The sequence below is a fragment of the Suncus etruscus genome, chromosome 18, assembly GCF_024139225.1.
Source record: "Suncus etruscus isolate mSunEtr1 chromosome 18, mSunEtr1.pri.cur, whole genome shotgun sequence".
Classification (NCBI taxonomy): domain Eukaryota; kingdom Metazoa; phylum Chordata; class Mammalia; order Eulipotyphla; family Soricidae; genus Suncus; species Suncus etruscus.
In genome coordinates, this window is record NC_064865.1 from 40,466,337 (window position 1) to 40,493,877 (window position 27,541).

Sequence of the window (27,541 nt, forward strand, 5' to 3'; positions counted from 1 at the left end):
CCTTCCTTCCTTCCTTCCTTCCTTCCTTCCTTCCTTCCTTCCTTCCTTTCTTTCTTTCTTTCTTTCTTTCTTTCTTTCTTTCTTTCCTTTTTCAGTTTTTGGGTTACACCTGGTGACACTCAGGGGTTACTCCTGGCTATTCGCTCAGAAATCGCTCCTGGCTTGGGGGGACCATAAGGGACACAGGAGGATAGAACCGCGGTTCGTCCTGGTTCAGCTGTGTGCATGGCAAATGCCTTCTCGCTGTGCCACCACTCTGGACCCTAAAGTTTTTCTTTTTTCTGGTACCTTGGATTGAATTCAGGTCTCTTTCTTACAAGGCATGAATCATATCCTCTGTCCTGAGGCAACTTTGCTTTAAAAGGAGAGTAACTTCTTTGTTTTTTTTTTTGTTTGTTTATTTGTTTTGTTTTATTTTGTGGCCACACCTGGCAGTGTGGGTTTACTCCTGGCTGTGTGGTAAGGATTATTGTTGGTGGTGCTTATGTGGTTTTGGGAATCAAACCTGGGTTGACTGTATATAGGTTGCACTCTCTCTGGTGTGAGTCTTAATGCCACTAGCAGGTTTTTGAAACATATCTAACGAAGTGAAATCGTTCCATATAGTTTCATGCTAAGACTGGGAAAAAGCAATCTATCCATGACTGAAGGGGCTCCAAGATCCTCATTTCCGGTACTTCTCCCTTGACTTTCTCAACACAAACAACCTTCCCAAATACCCATGACAGAAAATACAATGGGTGGCTAAGGATAGGCTGGGATTGGGTTTCCATATCCAAGAAACCTCTGTGCTTGTGCCTTTGCTCAAAGCTGTCTCCTCTCCCGTCTTGTCTCCCATTCCCCATCCTCAGACAACATGCCTGAGGTGCCCTGGTTCCATGGCTGCTAATTCCTAGATGCTCCCAGGCTGACTCTAGGGTAGAATCCCCAGGAGAAGAAGGCTTTGACTAGAATGGGGGTTCTGGACTCCAGGAATCCGCATGTCCAAGGCAGATTGGGAACTTGGATAGTCATTGCATTATTTTTTTATGTGGGTTTTTAGTGTGGGGATGTGGGGCTCAAACCCAGGCTGGAATGACAGACCCCTAAAGCCCAAGCACTTCTCTCTGCTCCCAACACTTCACTGGGCCCAGAGCTCCTTGGAAAAAAGACAGACCGGGGTTTAAATGCAGGGGGAGGAAAAATACCTGGCATCCTCCCACAGCTTAGCTGTCAACCCTCAGTGTTCCTGTGTGTGTGTGTTTGTGTGTGTGTGTGTGTGTGTGTGTGTGTGTGTATGAGTGAGATGTCCTTTCTCATCATCATATCATCAGCTATCATCATATGGTAGCTGCATTATATGTGGCAACAAAGGCTTCCATGAGACTGAGAGTATGTTCCACTCCAGCTCCCCAAGCCTGGACTGACTAGACTGACTCAGAAGCTAGCTTACATCCTTCTGATGTAAGCTTTCCTGCTTGTAGAAGGAGTTTAAGGGGAAGGTTTGCCTTTTTCCCTGAAGGGCAGGCCCTGGAGGTGACACCACCATGTCACATTCCATCCCATGGCTCAAGACTTAGTCACATGGTCACACTTGACTTCAAAGGAGGCTGGAAATAGAGGTTTAATTCCAGGAGGTTCAGTGCAGAGGGCTGGAACTGTACAGCAGGTAGGGTATTTGCCTTGCACACAATGGATCCATTTTTTTTGTTGTTGTTGTTGCTTTTGGTTTTAAATTTTGGGCCACACCTAGTGATGCTCGGGGGTTACTCCTGGCTAAACACTCAGAAATTGCTCCTGTCTTTGCGGGACCATATGGGACGCCAGGGATTGAACCCATGTCTGTCCTGGGTCAGCCATGCAAAGCAAATGTCCTGCTGCTGCACTATCGACCTGGCCTCTGTTCTTGTTTGTTTGTTTGTTTGTTTTTGGGCTACACCCAGTGTCACTCAGGGGTTACTCCTGGCTCTGCACTCACAAATAACCCCTGGCAGGCTCAGGATACCGTAAGGGATTCCAGGAATCAAACCCGGTTTCTCTGGGTTGGCTGCATGCAAGGCAAATGCCCTACTGCTGTGCTATTGCTCCAGCACCCAATGAACCCTTTTTTTTTTTTTTTGGTTTTTGGGCCACACCTGGCGATGCTCAGGGGTTACTCCTGGCTGTCTGCTCAGAAATAGCTCCTGGCAGGCACAGGGGACCATATGGGACACCGGGATTCAAACCAACCACCTTAGGTCCTGGATCAGCAAGGCAAACGCCACTGTGCTAACTCTCTGGGCCCCAATGAACCCATTTTTGATCCCCGGCATCCCATATGGTTGGTCAGGAGGAAAGCATGAGCATGACCAGGCATATGTTTCCCCTCCCTCTACCCCCCCCAGAAAAAAGAAAAAGAAAAGTGTATGTTCACAACCAAACTTAAAAATGTGCCTGTCAAGGGAACCTTTAGAAGGGTTGGAAGGGAACTTGGGAACCCTGGTGGAGGGAAGAAGACACTGGTGATGGGATTGATGCTAGAACGCAGTATGTCTAAAAGATAACTATAAATAACTTTATTAATTAAGCATGACACACAGTGAGCTAGTGCTTGCTCATGCTTTGCATGCAGAAGCCCTGGCCCTGGCCCCATCTCCAGCACCAATGCTGGGAGCAATTCTATGAGAGCAATACTTGAGCACAAAGTTGAAATGCCCTCAAGCGGTGTGGGTGTGGGCCAGAAACCAATACACGTATGCAAGTTCAATTGCTAAGGAAGAAGGAAAAATGGCTATTCGGGATAGTAATGTGACTCTGATACAACAATCCAGGGCAGTGATAAAGAAACTGTGACTTCAAGTCACACAAGTCAAGTTTGGGGTGTTGACTGAAAAGGGACTCTGTGCTGATCCAGTACAGGTGATACTCTTGGTAGTGAATGTCTCAGTCCTGCAAGAGGGTCTGAGTGGGAGGACACTACATCCATAAGATCTCCTACTTTGGCCTGATTTCTCTGTCCACAGACACCACTACTTCTGACACTCATTTTATTGTTTGATCTTTTCCCCTGGTCTCTGGTTGTCCCATTGACTCTGTCCAGCCATCCCAGCATGGGACAGAGCACTTTCAGGTAGTTTGCATTGCTGTGCCATTTCATGAACAAGATTGGTTGAACGTCAATTAATTAGACCACTTATGTCCATGGCTCCTGCAGACAAATTGCTGAATCATAGCTGCTCAATACCTAGATGATTTCTGGCACTGACAGGCAATGAGGCTGAAGGCATCTTTGAAATTTCGAGCTGGGGTTTTATCTGGTGCATAGCTAATTCTCCACTGTTCTGGACATGACTTATACTATTAGGATGTCAAGGGTGCAACACCTTTAGTTTACTAATGACTGTATTTTGTCCTTGGGAGAGGAAGTGATTAGTTGCAAGTGGCCCTCACTTAGCCCAAGGATTTTCAAACTGTGTTCTGAGGAACCCAATGTTCCATGGGAGGGGGAAAGATTAGGGTACATTCTTTTGATACAATAAAGTCACCATAACTCAATGTATAGAACGAGATCAGAAGGCATGCTCAAAGGAGGAGATGGAATACAAGATGGTGTGTGGAAGGAATTGAGGTGTAAGTTTCAGGTGAAGCTGTCCAGAAGGACTCTTGGAGCACAGAATGAGAAGGAGAGCTGTGTATTCTCTCAGAGAGGAATGTTCATGACCAAGAAACCAGTTGGTGACTGTGAAAATAGTGTCAGTCTCAGAGAGGAAATAACATCCTTTTGAACAGGAAGTAGTATCCTTCTAGACAGGAAGTAGCATCCTATGGACCGGAAATAGCATCCTCTGGTCAGGAAATGAGCTTTAACTGGACATTGCAAAGCACATAAGACGATCAGGTGAGGGATAGGGTGTCCCACCTCACAAACATGCACATAGCAGGAGACAGATGTCTCCACATCTTCTGTGGAGACAGAGATGCTACAGCTCTTGTCATGCCAATGATGCAGGCCTCTCAGGACCTGAAGTCAAGTGCTTTGAAAATCTTTGTTATTGGTATGTGGCCCAAAGTATGTTACAGAAAGTTGACCCCACTGGGGTTTCTGAGGCCAGTGCTCTGTATGTATGTATGTGTGTTTGTGTGTGTGTGTGTGTGTGTGTGTGTGTGTGTGTGTGTGTGTAGTGACCCTTCTCTCCCTAAGTTTTCCCATCTGCCACTAAAGGTAAAATTCCTTGAATGCTATGAAAGATCAAAAGATAATTCAGTACCTGGCAAGTATCTGTGACCCAAAAGTTAATCCCTTTCATGGATGAATGAATGTTAAATGAATGTTAAATAAATGGATAAAGAAAGTCATTTTTAAAAGAAATATTTTCTTTCTTCCTCTTTCTCTCTCACCTTGATTTGTAGTACTATTAATAACAGAATTTTATGCATACAGTGTTTCAACACCACACCCTCCACCAGAATGTCTACTTACTATTAACATTAGAAAAAATTGTTGTTATTTTGTTTTGGGACCACACCTGGCAGAGCTAAGGGGTTACTCCTGGCTCTGCACTCAGGAATAATTCTTGGAGGTGCTCAGGGGACTATATGGGATGCTGAAAATTAAACACTAGTCAGTCATGTGCAAGGCAAGCCCCTTACTATCTCTTCAGAGGATTTGTTAAATATATACAAAGCTTTGAAATCAATTAACCTGATCATAAGAATATATTCATATATATATATATACTTGTAATAAATACATGTTCTTTTTTTGTTGTTGTTGTTGCTTTGTTTTTGTGGAAGAAGACAACACACTACACCCTATGGTGCTCAAAGCTTACTCCTGGCTCTGCACTCAGGGATCACTTCTGGTTTAACTTGGTATGAGGTGCCGGGGATCGAACCTAAGTTGATGCAAGGCAAACTGTTGTGTTACCTCTCTGGCCCCATCTAACAAATATTTTCATTGTCAGTTCATTGGGTCTGAGTTTGGGTTTTTATGTGGGGGCTGCTGTGTACCCTTCTGGGCAGCTGGATGCCTAGACCTTGGCTAGACACTGATTATCAACTTGAGATCTGTTTTCTTGAATCTTCAGGACTTCAGTCAAACTGGGGGCTTTGAGTTCTTCTAGGAGACTTTTGTGGGTTTTTTTTCACTCCCAGGCCTGGGCAGAGAGAATCTTCTGGACTGTTTCTTGGGCAGCTACCAAGTTTCTATGTTTTCAACAGGGTCTCCATTCTGCTCCTGTAGGCACATGCTTCAGGCCTATAGTCTTGATTTTGGTCCAGTGTCTTCCTATTCTGTTCATGGTCTCTGGGGACAAAACATCAATAATGGTTGCTTCTGTGTCTCTGGCTTTCAGTACCTTCTTCATTTCTTCTCTTTCTTTTTACTTTTACTTCCGGGGGGTGGGGTGTCCACATCCATCACTGCTCAGACGTTACTCCTGGCTCAATGCTCAGAAAGCTCACAGGCTGGCTCACAAGACCATATGGGATCCCAGGGATCAAACCCGAGTCTGTTCTGGGTCAGCAACATGCAAGGCAAACATCCTACAACTGTGCTATCACTCTGGACCCTTTTTTTCCTTTTTTAAATTATTTTTGAGACCATAACCATCAGTGCTCAGGGGTTATTCCTGACTCTGTACACAAGAATCATTCCTAATAATATTTGGGAGAACCATATGTGATGCCTGCGGTCAAATCCAGGTTGGTTGCATGCAGGGCAAATGCCCTACCTGCTGTACTAGGGCTCTGGTTCTCTCTTTCTTTCTTCAGATACCAACTGGAGCTCATAAAATTTTTCTTTCATTTATAATCAGGTTTGATGTTTTTTATCAAAGCTGAAAAGGTTCTTTTTAGTTCATTTCATTATATTTGGAAAATTCTCCAAAGTCCTTTAACATAGGAGCTGGAGAGATAACACAGAGAGATGCTTGTATTGCATGCAAGTTTGATACTCAAGCATGATCCTCAAGCATCATAGGAATAGTGCCAGGTGTGGCCCCAATACCAGTTCCCCTAATTGATCTCTAACACATGAATAAAAACTTCATTTTTTTCATGTTGTAGGTGTGTGTGTGTGTGTGTGTGTGTGTGTGTGTGTGTTGCCCAGCAGTAGCCAGGAGTTCTGTAATGGTTACTTGGTGTGCTTTCAGAATCAAAATGTCTTCATCAAAAGGCATTTCCAGGGTTACTTATCTGCCTAATATGGCTGCATTTTGCTGTTAAAAAAAGCCACTCGGCTCTAATTTCACATTTCAGTGACACACAAATAGTGAAGACCTATTTGTCAAGCACTTAGAACATGCTGGGCACTGTGCTCACTTTGTACAAATTATGTCTTTATTCCTTTCACGACCTTATCAAGTAAATGCTTTAGACCCAAGAAGGAAAATAAGTAAGAGAGATTAGGTCATTTTCTCTAAAGTATGTAATAGGGTGAGCTTCAATCCCTGAATTTCCACATTCTACATCCTTATAATCTGGATTTCTGAAATGTCCTTGGCAAGCAGCATGAAAGTTGTCCAAGTGATTGTATAAGCCCAACAATCGCTTATACATTGGCTAAGAAAGTGAGATCTGGGCTTACGCAATATTATAGAGGATGTTTGCTTCGCATGCAACCAACCTGAGTTTGACCCCTAACACCCAATATGGTCTCCTGAGCTCTTTTGACTTTTGAGCACGTGACTTTTGAGCATGGAACCAGGAGTAAACTCTCAGGACAGCCAGCTGTGGTCCTAACAATTTCCTTAAAAAAAAAAAAAAAGAAAGAAAGAGAGAGAGAGAGAGAAAGAGATATAAAATACATGATATATTGTAAAATAAATTTCCACATTTTATTTCCAACTCTGGGCGAGTGAATCTGAAGCAGAGTAGCCACTAAGAATTAAAAAACCAAACCTTGGGGCTGTAGAGATAGCACAGCAGAAGGGCATTTGCTTGCAAGCGATTGACCCAGGACCAACGGTGGTTCAAATCTTGGCATCCCATATGGTCCCATGAGCCTGCCAAGAGCAATTTCTGAGCACAGAGCCAGGAGTAAACCCTGAGCACTGCCAGGTGTGACCCCAAAACAAAAACCAAACCAAAATAAACCAAACCAAACCAAAACAAAAAAACCCAAGCCAGTCATAGGGAGAAAATCATGGAGTCAGTTGCTTCTTGCCTTGTGGTCTCTCTCTGTTCATAAAACCTCTTTATTTACCAGTTCAAATCCCCACTAGGCAGGGGAGGGTTGAGTGAGAGAAAAAAGTACCTATAAACCAATCTACTTTTACATGTCAATGGGATAGGTGAAAAGGAAAGAGAAAGCTCTGGAACACCTTTGTTTTGGATAAAGACAGGGTGTTCTAACCATCTTTGTTTTAGGTAAAAGCAGTGTACTCCAACAATAAATACAAAAAAAAAAAAAAAACCCAAACATTTTTTTTTAACAAATACAATCAAAATGATTGTGCTGGATTCCATATCTTTCAACTCCTTTAAAGCACATTTGTGTTATAACCTACCAAATGAAAAAGGACTTATTTTCAACCTCAAAGATTCTTTGACTTAAGTAGAAAACAAGTGAATGGAAAAATTGGGAAAACCAAGTACCTAGACTTGCTTCTCACTGTTTGCTATTGGCAAATCCCACCCCACCCCCAGTTTCAGAAAATGCTAAACTTAATTTCTACTGAGGTTCCAGCCATGTGTGTCTTAAACAGCTTTGGACCCATCTGTGGTATTTTACTTTAATGAAAATAAACCTGTTACTCCAATAAGGTTAAGCTTAAAGAAAAGATGGCATGATCAAGAGTGCCAACAGTTCCCTGTTCCCTCTCCCCCAAATTCTCTTCTGTTGGGGCCGGGCGGTGGCGCTAGAGGTAAGGTGCCTGCCTTGCCTGCGCTAGCCTAGGACGGACCTCGGTTCGATCCCCCGGCGTCCCATATGGTCCCCCAAGCCAGGAGCGACTTCTGAGCACATAACCAGGAGTAACCCCTGAGCGTCACCGGGTGTGGCCCAAAAAAAAAATTCTCTTCTGTTAATATTTTACATAACCACAAAGGTAGCCCCAACGCCATGAGAGGCTATAACTAGACTTCACCAGTTTTCCTGTCAATACTAATGTCAGTGCCAATATCCTTTTTGTGTCCCAGGAGCCAACCCAGGCTCTCACACTGCATGTAATACTGTCCACTCCCAGAGTCATACAATAATATTGCTTTCTTTGCTCACATTGGGGTCAACTTTCACAAAGACCATGGATTGAGCCAGTCCTTTCAGATAAACAAGGGCACAGGGAGGTGAAAGTGAGGAGGTGGGTTTAGAAATGAGAGTGATGAGGGAAAGTTTTAGTTAGCTACATGGAAGGCAAAAATAAATATTATAAATGTGTGTAACAGGGAGGCAGTTAGAATTGTGTTTGTGTTGCTTATCGATGGGGGAAGATAGACTGGGGAAGAGCATCATACATTTAAAGGATTTGATTGGGAGAGACACACAGACAGATAAAGACACAGAGAGAGACAGAAAGACAGAGATAACTATAGAAAGACAGAGATAGAGAGAGCACAAAGGGCTCTCAAAGAATTTCCCAAGCAAGCCCTGACACCACATTATCTTCTGAGCACTGCCTGGAGCTACCTCTGAACACAGAGTAGCCAAGCGAGGGTCCAAGAACCAATGAGTGGGGGAAAATGTGGTTTAGGTTCCTTTGCTCTTAAGAGTTTTCCCCATCTTTCAGAGATTTCTGAGCCCTGATGACAGATAGGGTCAAATGGAATTCTAGAGAGGCAAGTCCCTAACACCCTAGTTCAGTGCTTCTCAAATAGTGGGGCACGCACCCAAGGGGGGGGGCGCCAGGCTCCATAAAGGGGGGTGCATTTGACCTTGGCAAACTCTCATAACAAGCTAAGCCCCCTGTTTATGTCTCCGTATGTCTCTGGAGCTGAGAGTTGCTGTGTCCTGCTTCAAACCCCACTTCGAAAAGCTATGCATTGCAAAACGTGCTCATTGTAGCCATTCATCCAGACATCACCTCTGATTAAAAAATCAGCTCAGGGCCTGGAGAGATAGCACAGCGGTGTTTGCCTTGCAAGCAGCCGATCCAGGACCAAAGGTGGTTGGTTCAAATCCCAGTATCCCTTATGGTCCCCCGTGCCTGCCAGGAGCTATTTCTGAGCAGACAGCCAGGAGTAACCTCAGAGCAATGCCGGGTGTGGTCCAAAAACCAAAAAATAAAAAAATAAAAAAAGTCAGCTCAAATTATTTTATATATTTTTGTTTTGCAGGTTAAAGATTTTTAAAATAAAGATACTATTTATAGTCTCATGGGGGGGGGCACGAAAAATGTTTTCTGCTTCCTAGGTGGGCATGACAGAAAATAATTGAGAAGCACTGCCCTAGTGGAACCACTTCACTTTTCCCAGTGGGACGCAAGGCAGGGCGAGTAGAAGGCTGCAAGCCAGGTGGAAGGAACTGGCTTTGGGACATGAAGGCTGATGGTGGCTGGTATCCAACTACATGATCCTGTCCAAGATCCTGGTTGTACCTATTTCCTTACTGCAAAGAGATCATAGTAGCCACTTCAAAGGGGGTGGAGAGAGGATCAAATGAGAAAAGGAGGGACCAGAGTAGGGTGTTTGCTTTGTCCTCTCACCAGCTGTGCCCCATTTCCCCCTGACCCCCAGGTGGGTTGTCAGACCAAACCAGTACCCCCTGTTCTGCCCACCCTTGAACTTCAAACTGGAAAGATGAATTGCTCTTTGCAGGAAAGGGAAATTGGTGCTATCTTACCCAGGCGTTTCTCACCCAAACTTTTCCAGGTCCACCATCTTATCTCAAAGCAAAGAATTTCTGGAGGAAGGGTTGAAGAGTTAGTAAGGTGATTATGGCCTAAGGCGCTTGTTTGCACGTGGCTGACTGGGGTTCAATCCCCGGCATTGTCATATTATATCCCCAGGCACTTCTAAGAGTGATCCCTGAGCAGGAGCCGGAATAAGCCCTGAGCACTGCTAGGTATAGCTCTAATATCAAAAGGGGGAAACACAAAGAATTTCAGGAAGAGACAATTAGTGAAATGAACCCAGTTAATTTGAGCAATAAGGAAGGAGAAAGTTCAGTGCTCAGGCAGAACATAGGCTTTTCCCAAATGAAAAAAAAAACAAGTACACATTTTTTTTTTCTTTTGGTTTTTGGTTTTTGGGCCACATCCGGCGTTGCTCAGGGGTTACTCCTGGCTGTCTGCTCAGAAATAGCTCCTGGCAGGCACGGGGGACCATATGGGACACCGGGATTCGAACCAACCACCTTTGGTCCTGGATCGGCTGCTTGCAAGGCAAACGCCGCTGTGCTATCTCTCCGGGCCCGCAAGTACACATCTTAAAGAGGGACATGGGCAAAAGGAAATACGTATTTCAGGCAGAGATGTGGGGCAAATGTGCATCATTTCCTCGGCCACACTAGTTCATATGCAACTTTCCCAAAGTGCCCTCCAAGGTCTGTTGCTAGGCTGGTTTCCAAGGGGGAGAGCTCCGAGCTGCTGATGGTCTTCTTTTGATATTCACACGACCTTCATTCCGGTGTTGAAGCCTCTTACCCGAGAGGCTACAGTTGTGCTCTGCACCGGGAATTCTGCATCTCAATACCTCCTACCCCTACCACAGGGGTCCTGTGTCCCATTGTATCATCCTGACTTTGGGTTGGTTTTGGTTTCAGACAATGCTTTTCCCAATATAGTTAGTTATCAGGGGCCCTTTGCTGCCTGCAACACAGTCTATATACCAAGTCCACTTTACTCAGAGAGCTGGGCAGGCAACTCCAGTCAGTAGAAAAGAATTCGAATCAGATACCAGAGTAATAGTACAGCAGATAGGGCATTTGCCTTGCATGTAACTGACCCAGCTTTCATCCCTGTCAATCCATATGGTTTTCTTTTTCTTTTCTTCTTTTTCTTTTTCTTTTTTTTTTTGGTTCACACCCGGCGGTGCTCAGGGGTTACTCCTGGCTGTCTGCTCAGAAATAGCTCCTGGCAGGCACAGGGGACCATATGGGACACCGAGATTCGAACCAACCACCTTTGGTCCTGGATTGACTGCTTGCAAGGCAAATGCCGCTGTGCTATCTCTCCGGGCCCTTCTTTTCTTCTTTTTCTTCTTTTTTTTTTTTTTTTTTGGTTGGTGTTTGGGCCACACCCGGTGACACTCAGGGGTTACTCCTGGCTATGCACTCAGAAATTGTTCCTGGCTTGGGGGACCATATGGGATGCCAGGGGATTGAACCACAGTCTGTCCTATGTAGTGCGTGCAAGGCAAACGCCCAACTGCTTGCTCCACCGCTCAGTCCCTTCATATGGTTTTCTGAGCCTGCCAGGAGTGATCCCTGAGTACAGAACCAGAAGTAAGTCCTGAGCATTGCTGGGTGTGATCCACAAACAAACAAGCAAACAAACAAAAATAGGAAGCAGTTGAGTCATGGTGAGAAAGAGGGAAGCCTGAATACTCTATATTTGAAGAAATCCTGTGTTAGAATTTTATTTTCATACTGAGATGAACTTTTGCTTTTTGTTTGTTTGCTTGTGTTTTGGGGGCCATACTTGGCAGTGTGTGGGGTTGTTCCTGATGGTACACAGGGGATTATATGCAGTATGGGGGATTGAGCTTAGGCTTCCTGCTACAAAGTATGTGCATTGAACGTGCTTTCTCTGGCCCTTGAAATGATCTTTACTCTGGGAGTTATAGAGATTTGTAGAGAGGTTCACCCGAATCCCCATGAGCACAAACAGAGCAGAACAACTCAGCATCCCAGGATGACCATCACTCTCTCTCTAAATGCTAGCATACCCTCAGCAGAGCAAGAAGGCCCTAAAACAGCAGCAGATAGGGGCTGGAGTGGTAAGCACTGCGGTATGGCGTTTACCTTGCATGTGGCTGATTCCGGATGGATGTGGGTTTGATCCCCGGCATCCCATATGGTCTCCGGAGCTAGGAGTGATTTCTGAGCGCATAGCCAGGAGTAAACCCTGAGAATCATCAGGTGTGGCCCCAAAACAAAACAAACAAAACAAAAACCAGCAGCAGATACTAAAGTACTGGTGAGGCACAGTCCTCACTGCTTCCTCTCAAGTGATACATGGTAGAAAGTTGACCAGACTGTACCTGTACTCTAGGGAATGGCTGGGGACTGAGAACCTGGGAAAGAAGCCTGCAGGCATCCTGCTAAGCCCAGCAAGACTAACTCAGTTTCTGGGGCAATCTCATCTGAGTGAACCTGACCTTTATGTTTGTTTGGGGCCATACCTGGGATTGCTCTAGGGTTCCCCCAAGACAGGGCTCAGATGCTTTGAGTGCTGAATAGAACCTGAAACTTCTACAAATACAGAGGCCCCTTTCAGCTTTCTCCCTGTGCAGATTTAATCTGTTGTTGTTTTGTTTGTATTTGGGAGGCCATACTCAGCAGTTCCCCAGACTTACTCCTGATAAGTTCAGGTGTCTCTCCTCCAGGGCTGTTCTTGGCTCTGTGCTCTGGGCTGGCTATCAAGCTCAGGTCAGCTGTGTACAAAACTAATATCCTATCCATTGTCCTGTCTCTCCTGCCCCAGAGCTAAATGTTGAAAGCAATGATGATTTTTTCTTTTCTTTTTTAAATTTAAATGAAAGCAATTATTCTGTAAACTTTTGTTACTATTGTCTGTATTGCTATTACCCAACTTTATTTCCTCTTTCTTGCAATCTTTTAATTTAATTGGATTTAAATTAATTGGCTGTGTTTGGGTCATAGCTGGGTGCCTCAGAGCTTACTTCTGGCTCTATGCTCTTGGAAACTTTCCTGAAGGTGCGGGGGTGGGGGCATAGGTAGTACCAAGGAGATCAAACCTTGACTTCTAAGTGCCCCTGTTTTAATTCATTGCACTATCCCTCAGGCTGTCAACATGAAATTATTTGGTTTGGTTTGGTTTTGGGGCCACACCCAGTGGTGCTCAGGGTTTACTCCTGACTCTACTTGGGGATCATTTCTGGTGGAGTTTGGGGACCATATTAGATGCTGGGGATTAAACCTGGGTCAGCCCCATGTGAGGGGAGCACCTATCTCTCTCTCTGTACTATCTCTCTGGGCTATGGGATTTCCTTTATTTATTTATTTATTTATTTATTTATTTATTTATTTATTTATTTATTTATTTGTGGTTTTTGGGCCACACGCAGTGATGACGCTCAGGGTCTACTCCTGGCTATTGCGCTCCTCCGAAATCGATCCTGGCTGATCCTGGCTTGGGGGACCTAGGGGTCTAGGACCCCTGGGATTTCTTTTAAACAAAGATCCCCTGATGGAAAATTATCTTGAGGATCTTTATGACCTCCCAGCTTCAAGTCAAATAGTTTTCCCTCTCTGCCTCTGCTGGTTGAAGTGCAGACAGAAAACCGAATGAATCCCTCCAGGGCTACCTGTCACTGGGAGGATAAACTGAGGTTGGAATTGTGAAAACCTGCTTAGATAAACAACTATTGTTAGGATAATAGTAATAATTGTTGCTATTATAGTGGAGTCCAGGCAGTTAAGATATAACCCCAGGGAAATGCGATTTATAATTCAGCTGACAGGCTGTTAGGGACCAGGGAGACACATCAGGAAGGTACTCAGCTCCAGCACTCTGAGAATTGCCAGGGCTTTCCTGAAACGCATCTCTATCCTGCATCTCCCCAGGGGCACCCCCAGTACCCATCGCGCCCGCTACTGGGGGTGGGGGGAGCCAGGCTGTCCGCGTAAAGGCTTGGTGGTGATTGGCTGCGGAGGATGTTGCTAGGCAACCGATCAGCAGAGACTGGAGCCTCCTACTCCCAGCCTCCACTTCAGTCTTCCGCACCATCGACCTAATTGGGGCACCCTGTGAAAGGGATCCCCAGCAGTTTAAATTGTCAGCAGCCACGAGAGCTCATCTTTCTAGGATTTTTTTTTTTTTTTAATTTAGCAAGAGGCTGTGTGGAGCAGGAAAAAATAAAAATCCCTTTTTGTACCCTCTGGGTCAGTTTACATAGACTACACTCTGGACCTCAGTGTTCCTTGGCTAGCTGGGTTCATTTATTTATTAACTCGTCAAGGTACAAATATGTCGTGTGTGTGTGTGTTGAGTTCCTACTGTGTTCCAGGCACTATAGTAGGTGCAAAAGCTGTCAGGTAGAGTGATAGCATGGGTAGGGTATTTATCTAGCACGGGGCAGACTTAGGTTCAAGCCTCATCATTCCATATGGTCCCCCAAAGACTGCCAGAGTAATTCCTGAGTGCAGAGCAAGAAAGAAACACTGAGTATTGATCGCCAGGTGTGGCCCCAAGACAAAACAAACAAGATGAAGAGGGGCCCGAGCTATAGTATAGATCGGGGTTCAATCCCCAGCATTCCATGTGGTCCCCTAAATGTCACCGGCAGTAATTCCTGAATACAGAGTCAGGAATAACCCCTGACCATCACCCGGTATGGCCTCAAAACACAACAAAAAGATGAATAGATGTGTAAAACCAACCCATGCACCGTATTTTCAACTCCAGATGAACGGGTATGAAGAAGGGTAGATGCAAAGAATTAATAAACCAAGCCAGTCAGGAGATAGTCATGGAGTCAATGACTTCTCTCCTCATGGTCTCTCTGGACAATAAGCCAGACAGACTTTTCTTTATTTTCCCAGTATCAGTTCAACTAAGTGGAAAAGGGTTGAGTGAGATACAAGTGGACTTTTACATATCAAGGGCTAGGTAAAAAGGAAAAAGAAAATTGGGGGAACCTTTTTGTTTTGGGTAAATAGCTGGTGTCATCTAACATATTTACTCTTTCTTTTAAAAAATATTGAGAAAAACTACAAAAGTTTTGTTCTATTGTTTTCCACTAGAGGTGGGAACCTCAGATCAGAACTCATAAAAGTGATTGTTAGAGCCAAAGAGATAGCATGGAGGTAGGACATTTGCCTTGCATGCAGAAGGTCAGTGGTTCGAATCCCAGCATCTCATATGGTCCCCCAAACCTATTAGGAGCAATTTCTGAGTGTAGAGCCAGGAGTAATTCCTGAGCACTGCCAGTGTGACCCCCCCCAAAAAAAACAAAACAAAAAAAGTGATTGTTATTTTGCTTAGTCACAGTAAAAGTTGGTTTAAAAAAGCATCAAAGGTTAGATTGTGCATATATCATTCTCAAAACAATAAGTTTTTCTATATCTTTATCATACATATAGCAATTTTTATAGACTTCCCTGAATATAACCATAAGAACCTCTCTGTAAATGTACTTAATTTGAAAAGTCTTAAACATTTTTACACTGAGCATTGTAATACAAGTCTAGAAAATCCAAGTTTCTTTTCCATAAACTTCTCTAAACAAAATCATAAGGACATTTCTGTGTATATATATATTTCAAACTCTCTCTCTCTCTATATATATATATAGTTTGAAAATAAGTTTGCTAAAACATTCTTATAATGAGCACTGTAATAGAGTCTATAGTATCCAAGTTCCTTTTCCATAGGTTTCTGTGGACAAAGACATTAGAACATTTTTTGCAGACATAATTTGAAGACAAGTTGCTAAATAGTATACACGAACAAGCATCACAACAATTGGAAAACATTTACTAGGATATCTTTGGACCGTTAAAAATCTAACAACATTGGGCCCGGAGAGATAGCACAGCGGCGTTTGCCTTGCAAGCAGCCGATCCAGGACCAAAGGTGTTTGGTTCGAGTCCCGGTGTCCCATATGGTCCCCCGTGCCTGCCAGGAGCTATTTCTGAGCAGACAGCCAGAAGTAACCCCTGAGCACTGCCAGGTGTGGCCCAAAAACCAAAAAAAAAAAAAAAAAAGAATCTTAACAACATTATGCATTTCCTTGGAGCTGTGCAAACTAACATTAAACCACTAAAGTTGGATAAACAATTATCTGCTTGCAGATAATTACGATAATTAGAACAATAGAGTAGCTATAATGATCTATACAGGAAGAACACACAGTTTAACCAGCAGTATAGTGACCGATATAATGGCTCAAGAGATTAACCTAGAAGAAAGTTGCAGGAGGTTCTGAAAGCAGTTTCTCCATAGTTGGGCTTTGGCTTGGCTTGGCTTCTCCATTTTCTCCTCCATCTCTGCCTTCTGTGGTAGGCTGCTGAGGTCTTTTGTGATGGAAAGTCCTTCAGCACCTGGGCAGGAATCTGGGTGAGGAGATTTGCTAATATCCCTGCCTTTACTCCCTCTACAATGAGGTTTCTCTTTGGCTTCTATCCCATCAGTGACCTTGATAAATTGCTTCAGGTTCAGTTCTGAGGTCCTTGCACCTTTGGTAGAAGAAAGGTGATAGGCCTCGGCCTCTGGGATGCTACTCAGAGTCTTATATAGATTGTACAGATCTATATCTATCTTGGATAGTATCTTGTATAGTCTTGTATAGATGTGTATAGATCATCATAGCTCTCTCCCCTTTACTGCCTGCTTCTGTCCTGCCTGAGTGGTCTCTGCCATGTTCAGAATAGAAGCCATGTGCACCGATATTCTGATGATGGGTACTGCACACTCAGTCCACCTCCAGGAGTCTGTCATGGTAATAATCCACCAGAGGGTCAGGTAACTCACCATTGATAGGGTCTTCTTGGGTCCAAGATCACTGTTGAAGTGCAAGTTGTAAAATCAATCCCCACATTGTGAAATTACCCCAATCGGCAAAGAATTATCCTGAATAGAATGAAAATCCAGTTATTTCAACAAAGATGCATAGGATAGCCACCATCTTTGCCTTCACACAGGCCCTGGAGGGCAGACAGCAGGCATTTAGATAAATAAATAAATAAGTACATACATACTTATTCATCCCCTTCCCTCCATTTGTTTTACTGAGCCTCCTCTATTCCCTAATCTACCTAAAGGGTTCCCCAAGGTGGCAGGTATGGAGATGGTTCCTGCTGTTACTTGTCCCCTTCCCTGCTGTGAAATAGGGGTGCACTCACTCATCTCCTCTATGCCTACACTCTGTTTCCTGCCTCCACCCATGAGGGCCTGAGTACACCTCAGCCAGACTGTGAAGCAGGGGCCTTTGTTCCCTGTTCAGATGAGCAAGTGGTGGCCCAGAAAGACCAGGAAGCCCTGTCTATTATGAAGAGAATGACTGGCATATCCAGTATAGAGCCTGGGCCACATGTAGTCATTTGATGATCATTGTTATCCCCTTGGAATAGTAGATACTAAAACTGGGTACCTACTGGAACAATCTTAGAGGTTTTCAATTGGCTAGTGATGATACAGATGTAATGTAACAATAGGGGAGTGAAGAGATAGCACAGTAGGGCACTTGCCTTGTACAAAGCTGACACAGGACCGACTTGGGTTCAATTCTCCAGCATCTGTATGGTGTCCTGAGCCTGCCAGGGGCAATTTCTGAGAGCAGAGACAGGAGTGAGTACTGCCAGATGTGACCCTCCTCCCAAAAAAACCCCCAAAACAAACAAAAGATGTAACGATAGCTGGGATATGAATACACACTGGTAGTTCGGTAAAGTTAGGGCCAAGGGAGATGGATGAACTCCATCAAAATGTGCTCTCACTTCTTTGGACCCAACCTGTGCTGGGGGAAATGCCTGACTTGTATCAGGACTGGAAAGTGATGAAATCTTTTATGAGCACGTACAAGGCATGAAAGGTCATCTCACCAATGACTTGGGAAGCCATGGATTTAGGCTAAAGCAAGAAGCGAGGAATTACTTTGCAGGAAAAGAAAGTCAACCCTCCCCTGGGCACTGGCATTCTGGGTCTGCCCGCCTTTCCCGAAAAGACAAGAATTTCAGGGGCCAGAGCGATAGCACAGCAGTAAGTCGTTTGCCTTGCATGCAGCCAACACAGGAGGGACTTTAGTTCGAATCCCGGTATCCCATATGGTCCTCTGAGCCTGCCAGGAGCAATTTCTGAGCACAGAGCCAGGAGTAACTCCAGAGCGCCGCCAGATATGACCCTAAAACAAAAACAAACAAACAAACAGAAAAGAAACGATTTGTAAAAGGAAGCAAAATAGTAAATAAAGATAGTTTTTCATTGAAATTTACTTAGAAAGATATGAGAGGAAAGAAAGAGGAGTATGTGTTCAGAAGAGAACACAGGTTTCTCCAGTGTGGAAAGGGTGGATGGCATTTTTTTTAAGGGGGCGGGGGTTATATATACAATCCTCCAAATAGATTTTCCTGAAGTTCTCTGCATGCATAAAAATTAATTTGGTCACAGTAAAGTCCTGCACAGTTTGTGGTGGCCTCATAGTCTAATTCCTGCCTTGTTGGTAGTCTTCATTGTTTTCTAGCTTATTTTCTAAGGGGTCCACTCTTCTCTGGATGGGGTCTTAGATGTCTACATCTGGGTGTCGCCTCAATTTGTCCTCTCCAAAGAGGATTTGCATTTTCAAAGAGATGTGGTTTTCATGTCTTGGGGCCACTTTAGATCTAGGCAATCCCTTCAACTTTTCTTTCCCACAAGTACATTATGAGGTCCCCCTACTTATTTGCTGACAGCAAGAGACATCTGTCTGGCTCCCATGCTCTTTTTAGAAGTGGATATGGTCACAGGAAAGAGTAAGATTATGGAGTGGCTGAGACTTAGTGTGGCTTCCAAATGCCACACCACTGTGCAAAATCTGCCAACCTCAGGGCAGAGGATGTGTCTCAGTAAGAGATTGTTGGCTTTGCATACATGCGATGCTAGGTATGGTCTCCAGTACTTCATTTCCCACCCCTACCCTTAATTATTTTTTCCTTAGTTTCAAAATTGCATCCATTTACTTTTTGGGCTAAGGGTGTAGATACAACCAGTGGCACTCAGGGACAACTGGCTCTGCACTCAGAAATTACTTGTGGCAGGTTCGGGAAACATATGAGATGCAGGGGATAGAACCAGGGTCTGCCACATGCAAGGCAAACGCCCTACTTGCTGTGCTACTCCGGCCCCCATTTACTATTTTACTAGGGTTCCTGACTCACTGAATTTATACTGAGAAACTGACCTCACAACAATCTATAGTCATTCCTCTATAGACAGCAGGGATTTCCAGAATCCCTCAGAAACCAAAATCCATCCATACTTTCTCTCTTCTATATAATGGTGCAATATTTACAGACAACCTTTGCTTATCCTCTTGTAGAACTGAAATCACCTCTACTACCTGATTCAATATTAACACTACATCTATGCTTAGGAAAATGCTAAGGAAAAGCATCTATGCATGTTCAGTATACAAAGCACTGCAGAATTGAGGTATTCTTTTTATCCATTCATCCAGGGTTGGTTGAATTGGCAGAGTGCAAAACTTGCTGATACATACACATGAACACCCCTATTAACTGTTATCTATTCATCTCTCAGTTCTTGCCTTCAAGCTTTTATTGGGTAATTAAATCAAAGCTGTTTGCAAGAGCTTCTCCATCGCTTATTTTTTCCTCTGGCTCCTATTTTTATTTTCTTTTGTCCAAACACTGAACAAAGCTGGAGCATCCACCTAGGGTGGTGGGAGGTTGGGTGGGTGTAGGCAAGCTTGAGATGTCCTCAGCCTATAGTAAGGTTTTCTGAAAGGCTCTTTGTTGGCAAAGCACAATAAGAGGCCAGGCAGATGGGAGGCGAACCTCAAGGACCTGCTCTTGCAAAATCTCATTCTTCTCTTAGAAGACAAAATATGGAAGTGTTGAAAGGAGTTAGAGGTGGTTGTGGTAGGTGTGGCTGAGAAGCAGGTCAGTCCTGTGTTTCTAGAACAGCATGCTGTACTGTGAGATGACTTTAATTTACTTATTTATGTTGTGATTCCATATGCAAGACCAAGGCTCTATCACTGAATCACATCCCTGCTCCTGGCCCTAAGGCTGATTTTAAGTCTCATCTTGCTGAGGTCAGTGTAGGGCATCATGTCCTAAAGCCTGGCAGGGAACCTTTAAATGGGAGAAGGTGCTGGAAAGTAGAGATGCGTATAGAAGGAAGCTAAATATATCTTCTTTCTCAGCACCCAACAATTGCTATGCTATTTGCTATTTGTCTCTTTACCAACAGAAGCTTGTTTAACCATAAGACAAGTTGCTTCTCCCTCAGCTGGGAAAAGAGGGAGAGAGACAGAGATTCTGACGATAAGAAATAATGGATAAAAATCAAGGAGAGACAAAGAGAAAGGCATCCTTTGGTATATGGCCTCACAGAGCAATAGGAAAGCCTTTAAAACTAGGCTTGTGATTAAGAGAAACCCCACATTCCTTAGGCCCCTTCTTCCTGGATAAAGCAATGCTAATTTCCAGATAGTGCTGTTTTATGATGTAAGTTGATTGCAATGTCCATTAAGGATGTCTGTTAGCTTGGGCACTGTTTTGTCTGTCACCACATCCCTCTTCTTATCAGCCGAATGTTGACTATAAATGGATAAAGTAGAAAAACCAGGATGAAAATAAGCATTACAAAAACCAGTACTCCCTTTGGTTGACGTAGCATTTTTCTAGAAATTTCTCCTTGGAATAACAATTAAGGACATAGGTAAAGAACATTGCTTGGAAAAGCAACCAAACAAAAAGGGAAACATGGTACTGGAAGGACAGCACAGTGGGTACAAGTTTGGCTAACATATATTTGATCCCCAGCACCCCAACTACCACCAAGAATAACTCCTGAGTGCAGAGCCAAGAGTTAACCCTGGGGCTGGTGAGGTGGCGCTAGAGGTACGGTGTCTGCCTTGCAAGCACTAGCCAAGGAAGGCACCTTACCTTTAGCGCCACCGCCCAGCCCTGTCTGAAGACATCTTAAAAGGTCTTACATCTTGCTTGCATGAGACCCTGGATTCATTCTTCAGCATCAATGGCCTGTCCCTTCTTCCTTCTTCACCAGCACAAGTTTGAAACCATAGGCCTCCTGAATCTTTGGCCAGAGCATCATCCCCTAGAGGGGCCTGAGCACTGAATCATTAGGCCACATCTTTACACCACTCCATATCCTCACCTTCTGGGTGGCTCCTTTCCAAATTTTTTAAAAAATATCTTTATTTAAACACCTTGATTACAAATATGATTGTAGTTGGTTTTCAGTCATGTAAAGAACACCCCCCTTCACCCGTGCAACATTCCCACCACCAATGTCCCAAATCGCTCTCCTCCCCACCCCACTCCCACCTGTACTCTAGATAGGCTTTCCACTTCCCTCATTCATTCATATTGTTATGATAGTTCTCAGTGTAGTTATTTCTCTAACTGCACTCACCACTCTTGGTGGTGAGCTTCATGTCGTGAGCTAGACCTTCCAGCCCTCCTCTCTTTGTCTCTGAGGATTATTGCAAAATGTCTTTTCTTATTCTTAAAACACATAGAAGAGTGAGACTATTCTGTGTCTCTCGCCCTCTGACTTATTTCACTCAGCAAAATAGATTCCATGTACATCCATGTATAGGAAAATTTCATGACTTCATCTCTCCTGACAGCTACATAGTATTCCATTGTGTATATGTACCACAGTTTCTTTAGCCATTCATCTGTTGAAGGGCATTTTGGTTGTTTCCAGAGTCTTGCTATGGTAAATAGTGCTGCAATGAATATAGGTGTAAGAAAGGGATTTTTGTATTCCTAGGGTATATCCCTAGGAGTGGTATAGCTGGATAGTAGGGGAGCTCAATTTCCAGTTTTTGGAGGAATCTCCATATCGCTTTCCATAAAGGTTGGACTAGACAGCATTCCCACCAGCAGTGAATAAGAGTTCCTTTCTCTCCACATTCCTGCCAACTCTGCTTGTTCTTATTCTTTGTGATGTGTGTCAATCTCTGTGGAGTGAGATGTTACCTCATAGTTTTGATTTGCATCTCCCTGATGATTAGTGATGTGGAATATTTTTTCATGTGTCTTTTGGCCATTTGTATTTCTTCTTTATCAAAGTGTCTGGACATTTCTTCTCCCCATTTTTTGATGGGGGTAAATGTTTTTTTCTTGTAAAGTTTTGTCAGTGCCTTGTATAATTTGGATATTAGCCCCTTATCTGATGGGTATTGGGTGAATAGTTTCTCCCACTCAGTGGGTGGCTCTTGTATCCTGGGCACTGTTTCCTTTGAGGTGCAGAAGCTTCTCAGCTTAATATATTCCCATCTGTTTATCTCTGCTTCTACTTGTTTGGAGAGTGCAGTTTTCTCCTTGAAGATACCTTTAGTCTCAATGTCATGGAGTGTTTTACCTACATGAAACCATATGCCTTATGATTTCAGGTCTGATATCAAGGCCTTTAATCCATTTAGATTTTACCTTTGTACATGATGTTAACTGGGGTTCCTTTTCCAATTTTTTTTCATTAATTTTTTTAGCTTTTTTTATTGTAAGAATTTATTCAAGAGACAAAATTGATTAACATATTGAGGTGAACTAACATAACATAATATAGTAACATAACATATATATTAATATAATTAATATAGTATAATAATACATGTAAGTCAAAGAACATTTCTGATTAAAACACAATTTTTTATCGTAATGACTTACATTAGAGGCATTTTTAATTTACTTTTTTCACAAATCTTACACAGTGATATTTAAGGTACACAGTGACAATAAATGAGGGCCTTTCCACCACCAGTGTTGTCCTCCCTTCATCCCTGTTCCCAAGCATATATCCCTTATCTCCCTCCTTTAGCCCCCAGAATGCTAGTGTAACTAAAAGCATATATGCAGTTCCAGATATTTTTACTAGTGGTTTCTTAAAGGTTTAGAGTCAAAGGAGCACTGTAAAAACAATGTTAGAGTAGCAATTATCATTTGCATGGGCCCACCAAAGTATGGGGGTCATGGAAAGGAAAAACTTTGGCCTAAGTACACGGAGATCCTACCCCTGAAGTTTCCTGACATAAGACCATTTCTAGGCTTCAGGCAAACTAGTTTATCCAATCCCGGTCATTGTCTGTAGTGCCCATACAGTTATATTTTTCATAGTCTGTGTTGTTGGTATCATGTTTCTGTACTGAAGATCCTGGAATCTGTATATCCTACATTGAAGTCAGGATGGTGTGGAGCGGCGTCTAATTTCAACTCACAATTGAAGGGCAATGCAGAAAGTCCTGTCCAATATGCAGGTCATTGTTGTTTAAATCTTCTTAATGTTAAGGGAAGACTCCTTTGAGTAAATTGATGTCAGAGCAGCAGTAGGGTCTTCCCTGGTAGAGATTGCTTCCAGGGGATGCCATAGACAACTTTGGATCCTTTCCCAATTTTTAAGAGAGGTTACTTTGTTTGTTTTGGGGCTATAGCCAGGAATGCTCAGGGGTTACTTATGGCTCTGCACTCAGAAATCACTCCTGGCAGGCCCAGAGAACAATATGGGATGCTGGGGATTGAACCCAGGTTGGCCATATGCAAGGCAAAAACACCCTACCCTCTGTGCTATCCCTCCAGCCTGTGAGGTTACTTTTTCTACTATGGTCATGAATTTTTTGTGCAATAAGAATATCATTCTAGGGCTGGAGAGAGAGTACATTGGTAGGGCGTTTGCTTACATGCAGCCGATTTAGGACAAATGGTGGTTTAAATCCCAGCATCCCACATGGTCCCCTGAGCCTGCCAGGAGGGATTTCTGAGCTCAGAGCCAGGAGTAACCCCTGAGCACTGCCGGGTGTGGACCCCCCCCCCAATCATTCTACTCATTCTGGTGCCCCAGAAGACCTTTTGATGAGAGTCCTGGAGTGTACGGACAAGTGGACTTGATTCTTCCAGTAGCAAGGTCACAGATCCTGGCATGATCACTTCAAGCTGTGTCCACATATTCCAAAAACAATGGTCAGTGATGGGCCAAGCAGGCAGGACTCTTGCCTTGCACATCGCTGAACCAGGTTTAGTTGTCAGTACCCCAAATTATTCCATAAACCTACCAGGAATGAACCGTGAGAGCAGAGCCAGGAGTAAGCTCTGAGTACTATTTGGTGTGGCCCCAAACCCAAACCAAACCAAACCAAATGAAGGTCCAGAGACGTGGCTCATGTCAACTTTGCAAAATAAATTAAACAGAACTGAAAATTCTAAAACTAGCTCGGAATGTAGTCCAGTGATAGAGCTTTTGCCTGGTGTGTATTCATCCAAAGTGTGTGTGGGTAGGAACACACACACACACACACACACACACACACACACACACACACACGAAAAGAAAATAGAAAAAAATTCCCCCACCCTTTTGGATTCCCATCCTGGCTAGTCTTGCAGGCGAGCTCTCAGTGGCCCAATACCTTAGTATCATAGTCCCAGCGGTTTCATAACCCAATGGTGGATTGTCCCCTGACCTCTTTTGTAGAATTTGGCACCTAGTAAAGCTAATCTCACTACAACCTCAGGGCTCCTCATTTCTCATCTGCTTTCACCCCTTGACCAGGGTGACAGCAAAATGCTCTGGGGCTCTAGTCAGTCCCCATTGCACTCCTGCAGCTGTGAATCTGAGTGCTGGAGAGCAAAGGATGTCACCATGGCAACCCAGTCTTGCTCAGCCTGAGGGATGAATCCAACCTCCAGGGAAGGGAGGAATTCAGTTGCTCAGTCACTCTGCCCTGGCTGTCTGGTTTCAGAAAAGCTACTTAGTGTTTCTCTGCCTCACTTTCTACATCTGCAAAATGATGCTGAAGCTCCATGTTCCATTCCCTTCCAGGACTGCTGAGGAATAATCTGTGAACTAGGAAGTGAGAGAGAAATAGAACATCCCTAACTTTGGTTTGCCCCCAATTGCTAAATGGGACTTTGGGCAGATCACTTAATCTCTATGCCTCGGATGCTCTCTACACAAATAAAGGGGACAATATCCCCTCTAGGATAATATCCAAGATGTATTTTTATAAGGTCACTTCACAATCTCAGAGTTGGAAGGAATCCCTTCTTTAGATTCTCTGATGGGCAGTATTTGTTTCACTTCTGTTTGATTATTTCTGGTGACTGGGAGCTCACGTCTGAAGTTTCCCTAGTAGTTATAGGTTATATGAATTTATTAATTTTCTGTACAGGGCATTATTATGAAATACTTGTTTCCAAAACTTAGCAGTCCTTTTCAGATTTTCGTAGAGGGCTTGTATAAGACAGTAATGAGCAAAATGTACCTACCTACATTCCCAGCTCTGGAAAGTTTTCTGTTGTAGCAGGAACCTGAGTATGGAAGCATACATATTCCATGTTCAAAATCCCAATTGTCTCCTTTAGAATAGGCTCACCTTGGAAAATCATCTGATCTCTCTCAACCCCAGCGTCCTGATTAGTAAATTAGGCTTAACTTACTACTTAAATGACTTAATTTACTTTACACATCATCTGTCTGTGAAAGTCAAGCTCCAGAGCCCTACTTTGAGACATAATCTTTGCATCTATAGTCAGTTTTGTTTCTTTGGCTTGACACTTTTTTTAAACATTGTGATTTACATGATTGTTCATGTATTTAATATTTCAATACCAGTTCTACTACCAGTGTGACCTTCTACCGCCAGAGTGACCTTCCCTCCATCAACATCCTGTTTCCCACCCCCCCCCCCAAATCTTATAACAGAATGGCAAATAGATTTACCAAAAATATAGTTCAGTTAAAGAAAATTTGTGAGGGACTGAACGAGAAGCACAACAGGTAGGGTGTTTGCCGTGCATGTGGCCAACCTGGGTTCAATCCCTGGCATCCCATATGGTCGTCCAAGCCTGCCAGCCGTAATTTTTGTGTGCAGAGCCAGGAGTTACTCCTCATCACTTCCAGGTTGTGACCCCAAACAAAACAAAACAAAACAAAAGTAAAGAAAAGAATATGTGTGAAAACTGTTATATCTCACAATTGTGTTACTCCAATCATTGTCTGAGGATTTACTCAGCTGGTTGGTGCTAGTTGAATCTTCTGTGTTATTGTTTTTGCTCGCTTAGCTCAGTGGACTTCTAAGCAACTTTCCTATCTAATTTGATGTGTTCCTTTGGATTTTCAGTGCTGTAAACTTTGGAGCTTTCTCATGGCAGTGTAAGCATTCCAGGAGCTGTGGAACTGACAATTCAGTAGTTTGGCAATTCTTAGTTCTGTGTCATTAGATTAGATTAGATTAGATTAGTTCTGTGTCATTTTTTAAATAGAAATTTCATATAAAGAAAAAAAAAAGACCTCAAAAGAAAGAAGTCTGAGGATGGTGAAGAGGGAGGGTAACAGGAAGTAGAGGAAAGCTATTTGCTCCCAATAAGGCTTGGGAATTCTGGGGTCTGATTAGTGGGGACTCCCTGAGCCAGTGACCTTATTCCCTGACCTGCTTTTTCTGGTGTTCATGTGCATGACAGGTAGGTTTTGGACGTTTTCCCAGTTGGAGGGAGGATTGCATTGAAATTGAAAATTGCATAAAACTGGCCGCTAATGACTGTATATTCCTCTCTGCTTCTCTCACAGATGACTATCTCCGAGTCCTCAATGTGGGTGTGGCGGAGGTGAAGAAGTCCTTCTGGGGGCCGCTGTCCCCCTCTTGCAAGATGGTACATATAATGAGGAGGTTTCTGTACCAGGCCCTGCCTGAGGACTCCTACAAGATTGCTACTGGGAAGCTTCACGTGAGCCTCACCAGACTCACAGATGGAGAGAGTGTCGTGGTTTCAGACTTCACATCAAAGGAGGAGCTCATCGAGGCAAGGGAGTGGGCTGGGGGTGGTCCAGAGAGGAGAGAGGGGGCAGGAGGCAGGAGTGGGCTCTTTAGGGAGTAGAGTTAGGACCCAGCATTGGGATGGGTCCTGGGGTGGAGTCAGAAGTGGACAGGGTCAGTGGAGTGGCCCCAACCATTGGTGGGTTCTGGAGGGGCAGGGGCAGGGTGGGAGTTTGGTGACGTTGGTTCTAAAATTTCTGGTCCTTCTCTTCATGGCCTCCTGTCTACCTGTCTGCTTCTTCTGTTTCTGCTCCCTAGTCCTCTCCTGACAGGATGTGTCAGGCATCCTGTTAGAAGACATGGACACAGAGAAGACACCCATGATCCAGATTTACTGGCCATTCTCAGCACTTCCAAACCCAGAGTCCTCACAGGCTCAGTGCCTACTTTGGCTTTGCCCTGCTCTTTTTTTTTTTTTTTTGACCAAATCTGGGGTTTCTTACAAACTCAGAGTGGTCTATAGTGGTTCCTTGTCTCTTTTAGGGTCTCCTGACCTGGTTGCTGTATGTTTCCCTGATTTAAGTTGCCTTTATGAGATGGTCACATTGTTTTGCTCATTTTCAGTGACCCCTTAATCAGTGGATTTTCACTAAAGGGTTGTTGCTGAAAGTGCACTTTTAGGGTAATGTTCTAAGTTCATTAACATATTTTAGCTATTATTTTGATTATTTGCAGTGCCCAGAATTGAACCCAAGGCCTCATACTTGCTAGACAAATGCTCTATGACCAAAACATATATATCAGGTCAGGATAGAGTTTTATATTTATATTTATATATATATTTTTTTTTGGTTATATTTTTATATTTATTTTATTTAAATATATATTTATAAAAATATAATTTTATATTTTATATTTAAAAAAATAAGATTTGGGGTTAGAGTGATAGAATGGGAAGGAAAGTGCTTGCCTTGTAGCAGCTGACCTGGGTTCTTTCCCCAGAATCTTATGTGGCTCTCTAAAC

General features: G+C 43.6%; 1 protein-coding gene across 1 annotated transcript in view; it reads left to right on the top strand.

The window, feature by feature from the left end:
- The window catches only part of PNPLA1 (patatin like phospholipase domain containing 1), a 60,062-nt gene that overhangs the window by 13,695 nt on the left and 18,826 nt on the right, over window positions 1-27,541 (top strand). Inside the window, 1 exon segment of the mRNA XM_049764801.1 lies at window positions 26,331-26,563. Within this exon segment, the coding sequence (XP_049620758.1) occupies window positions 26,331-26,563 (233 nt within the window).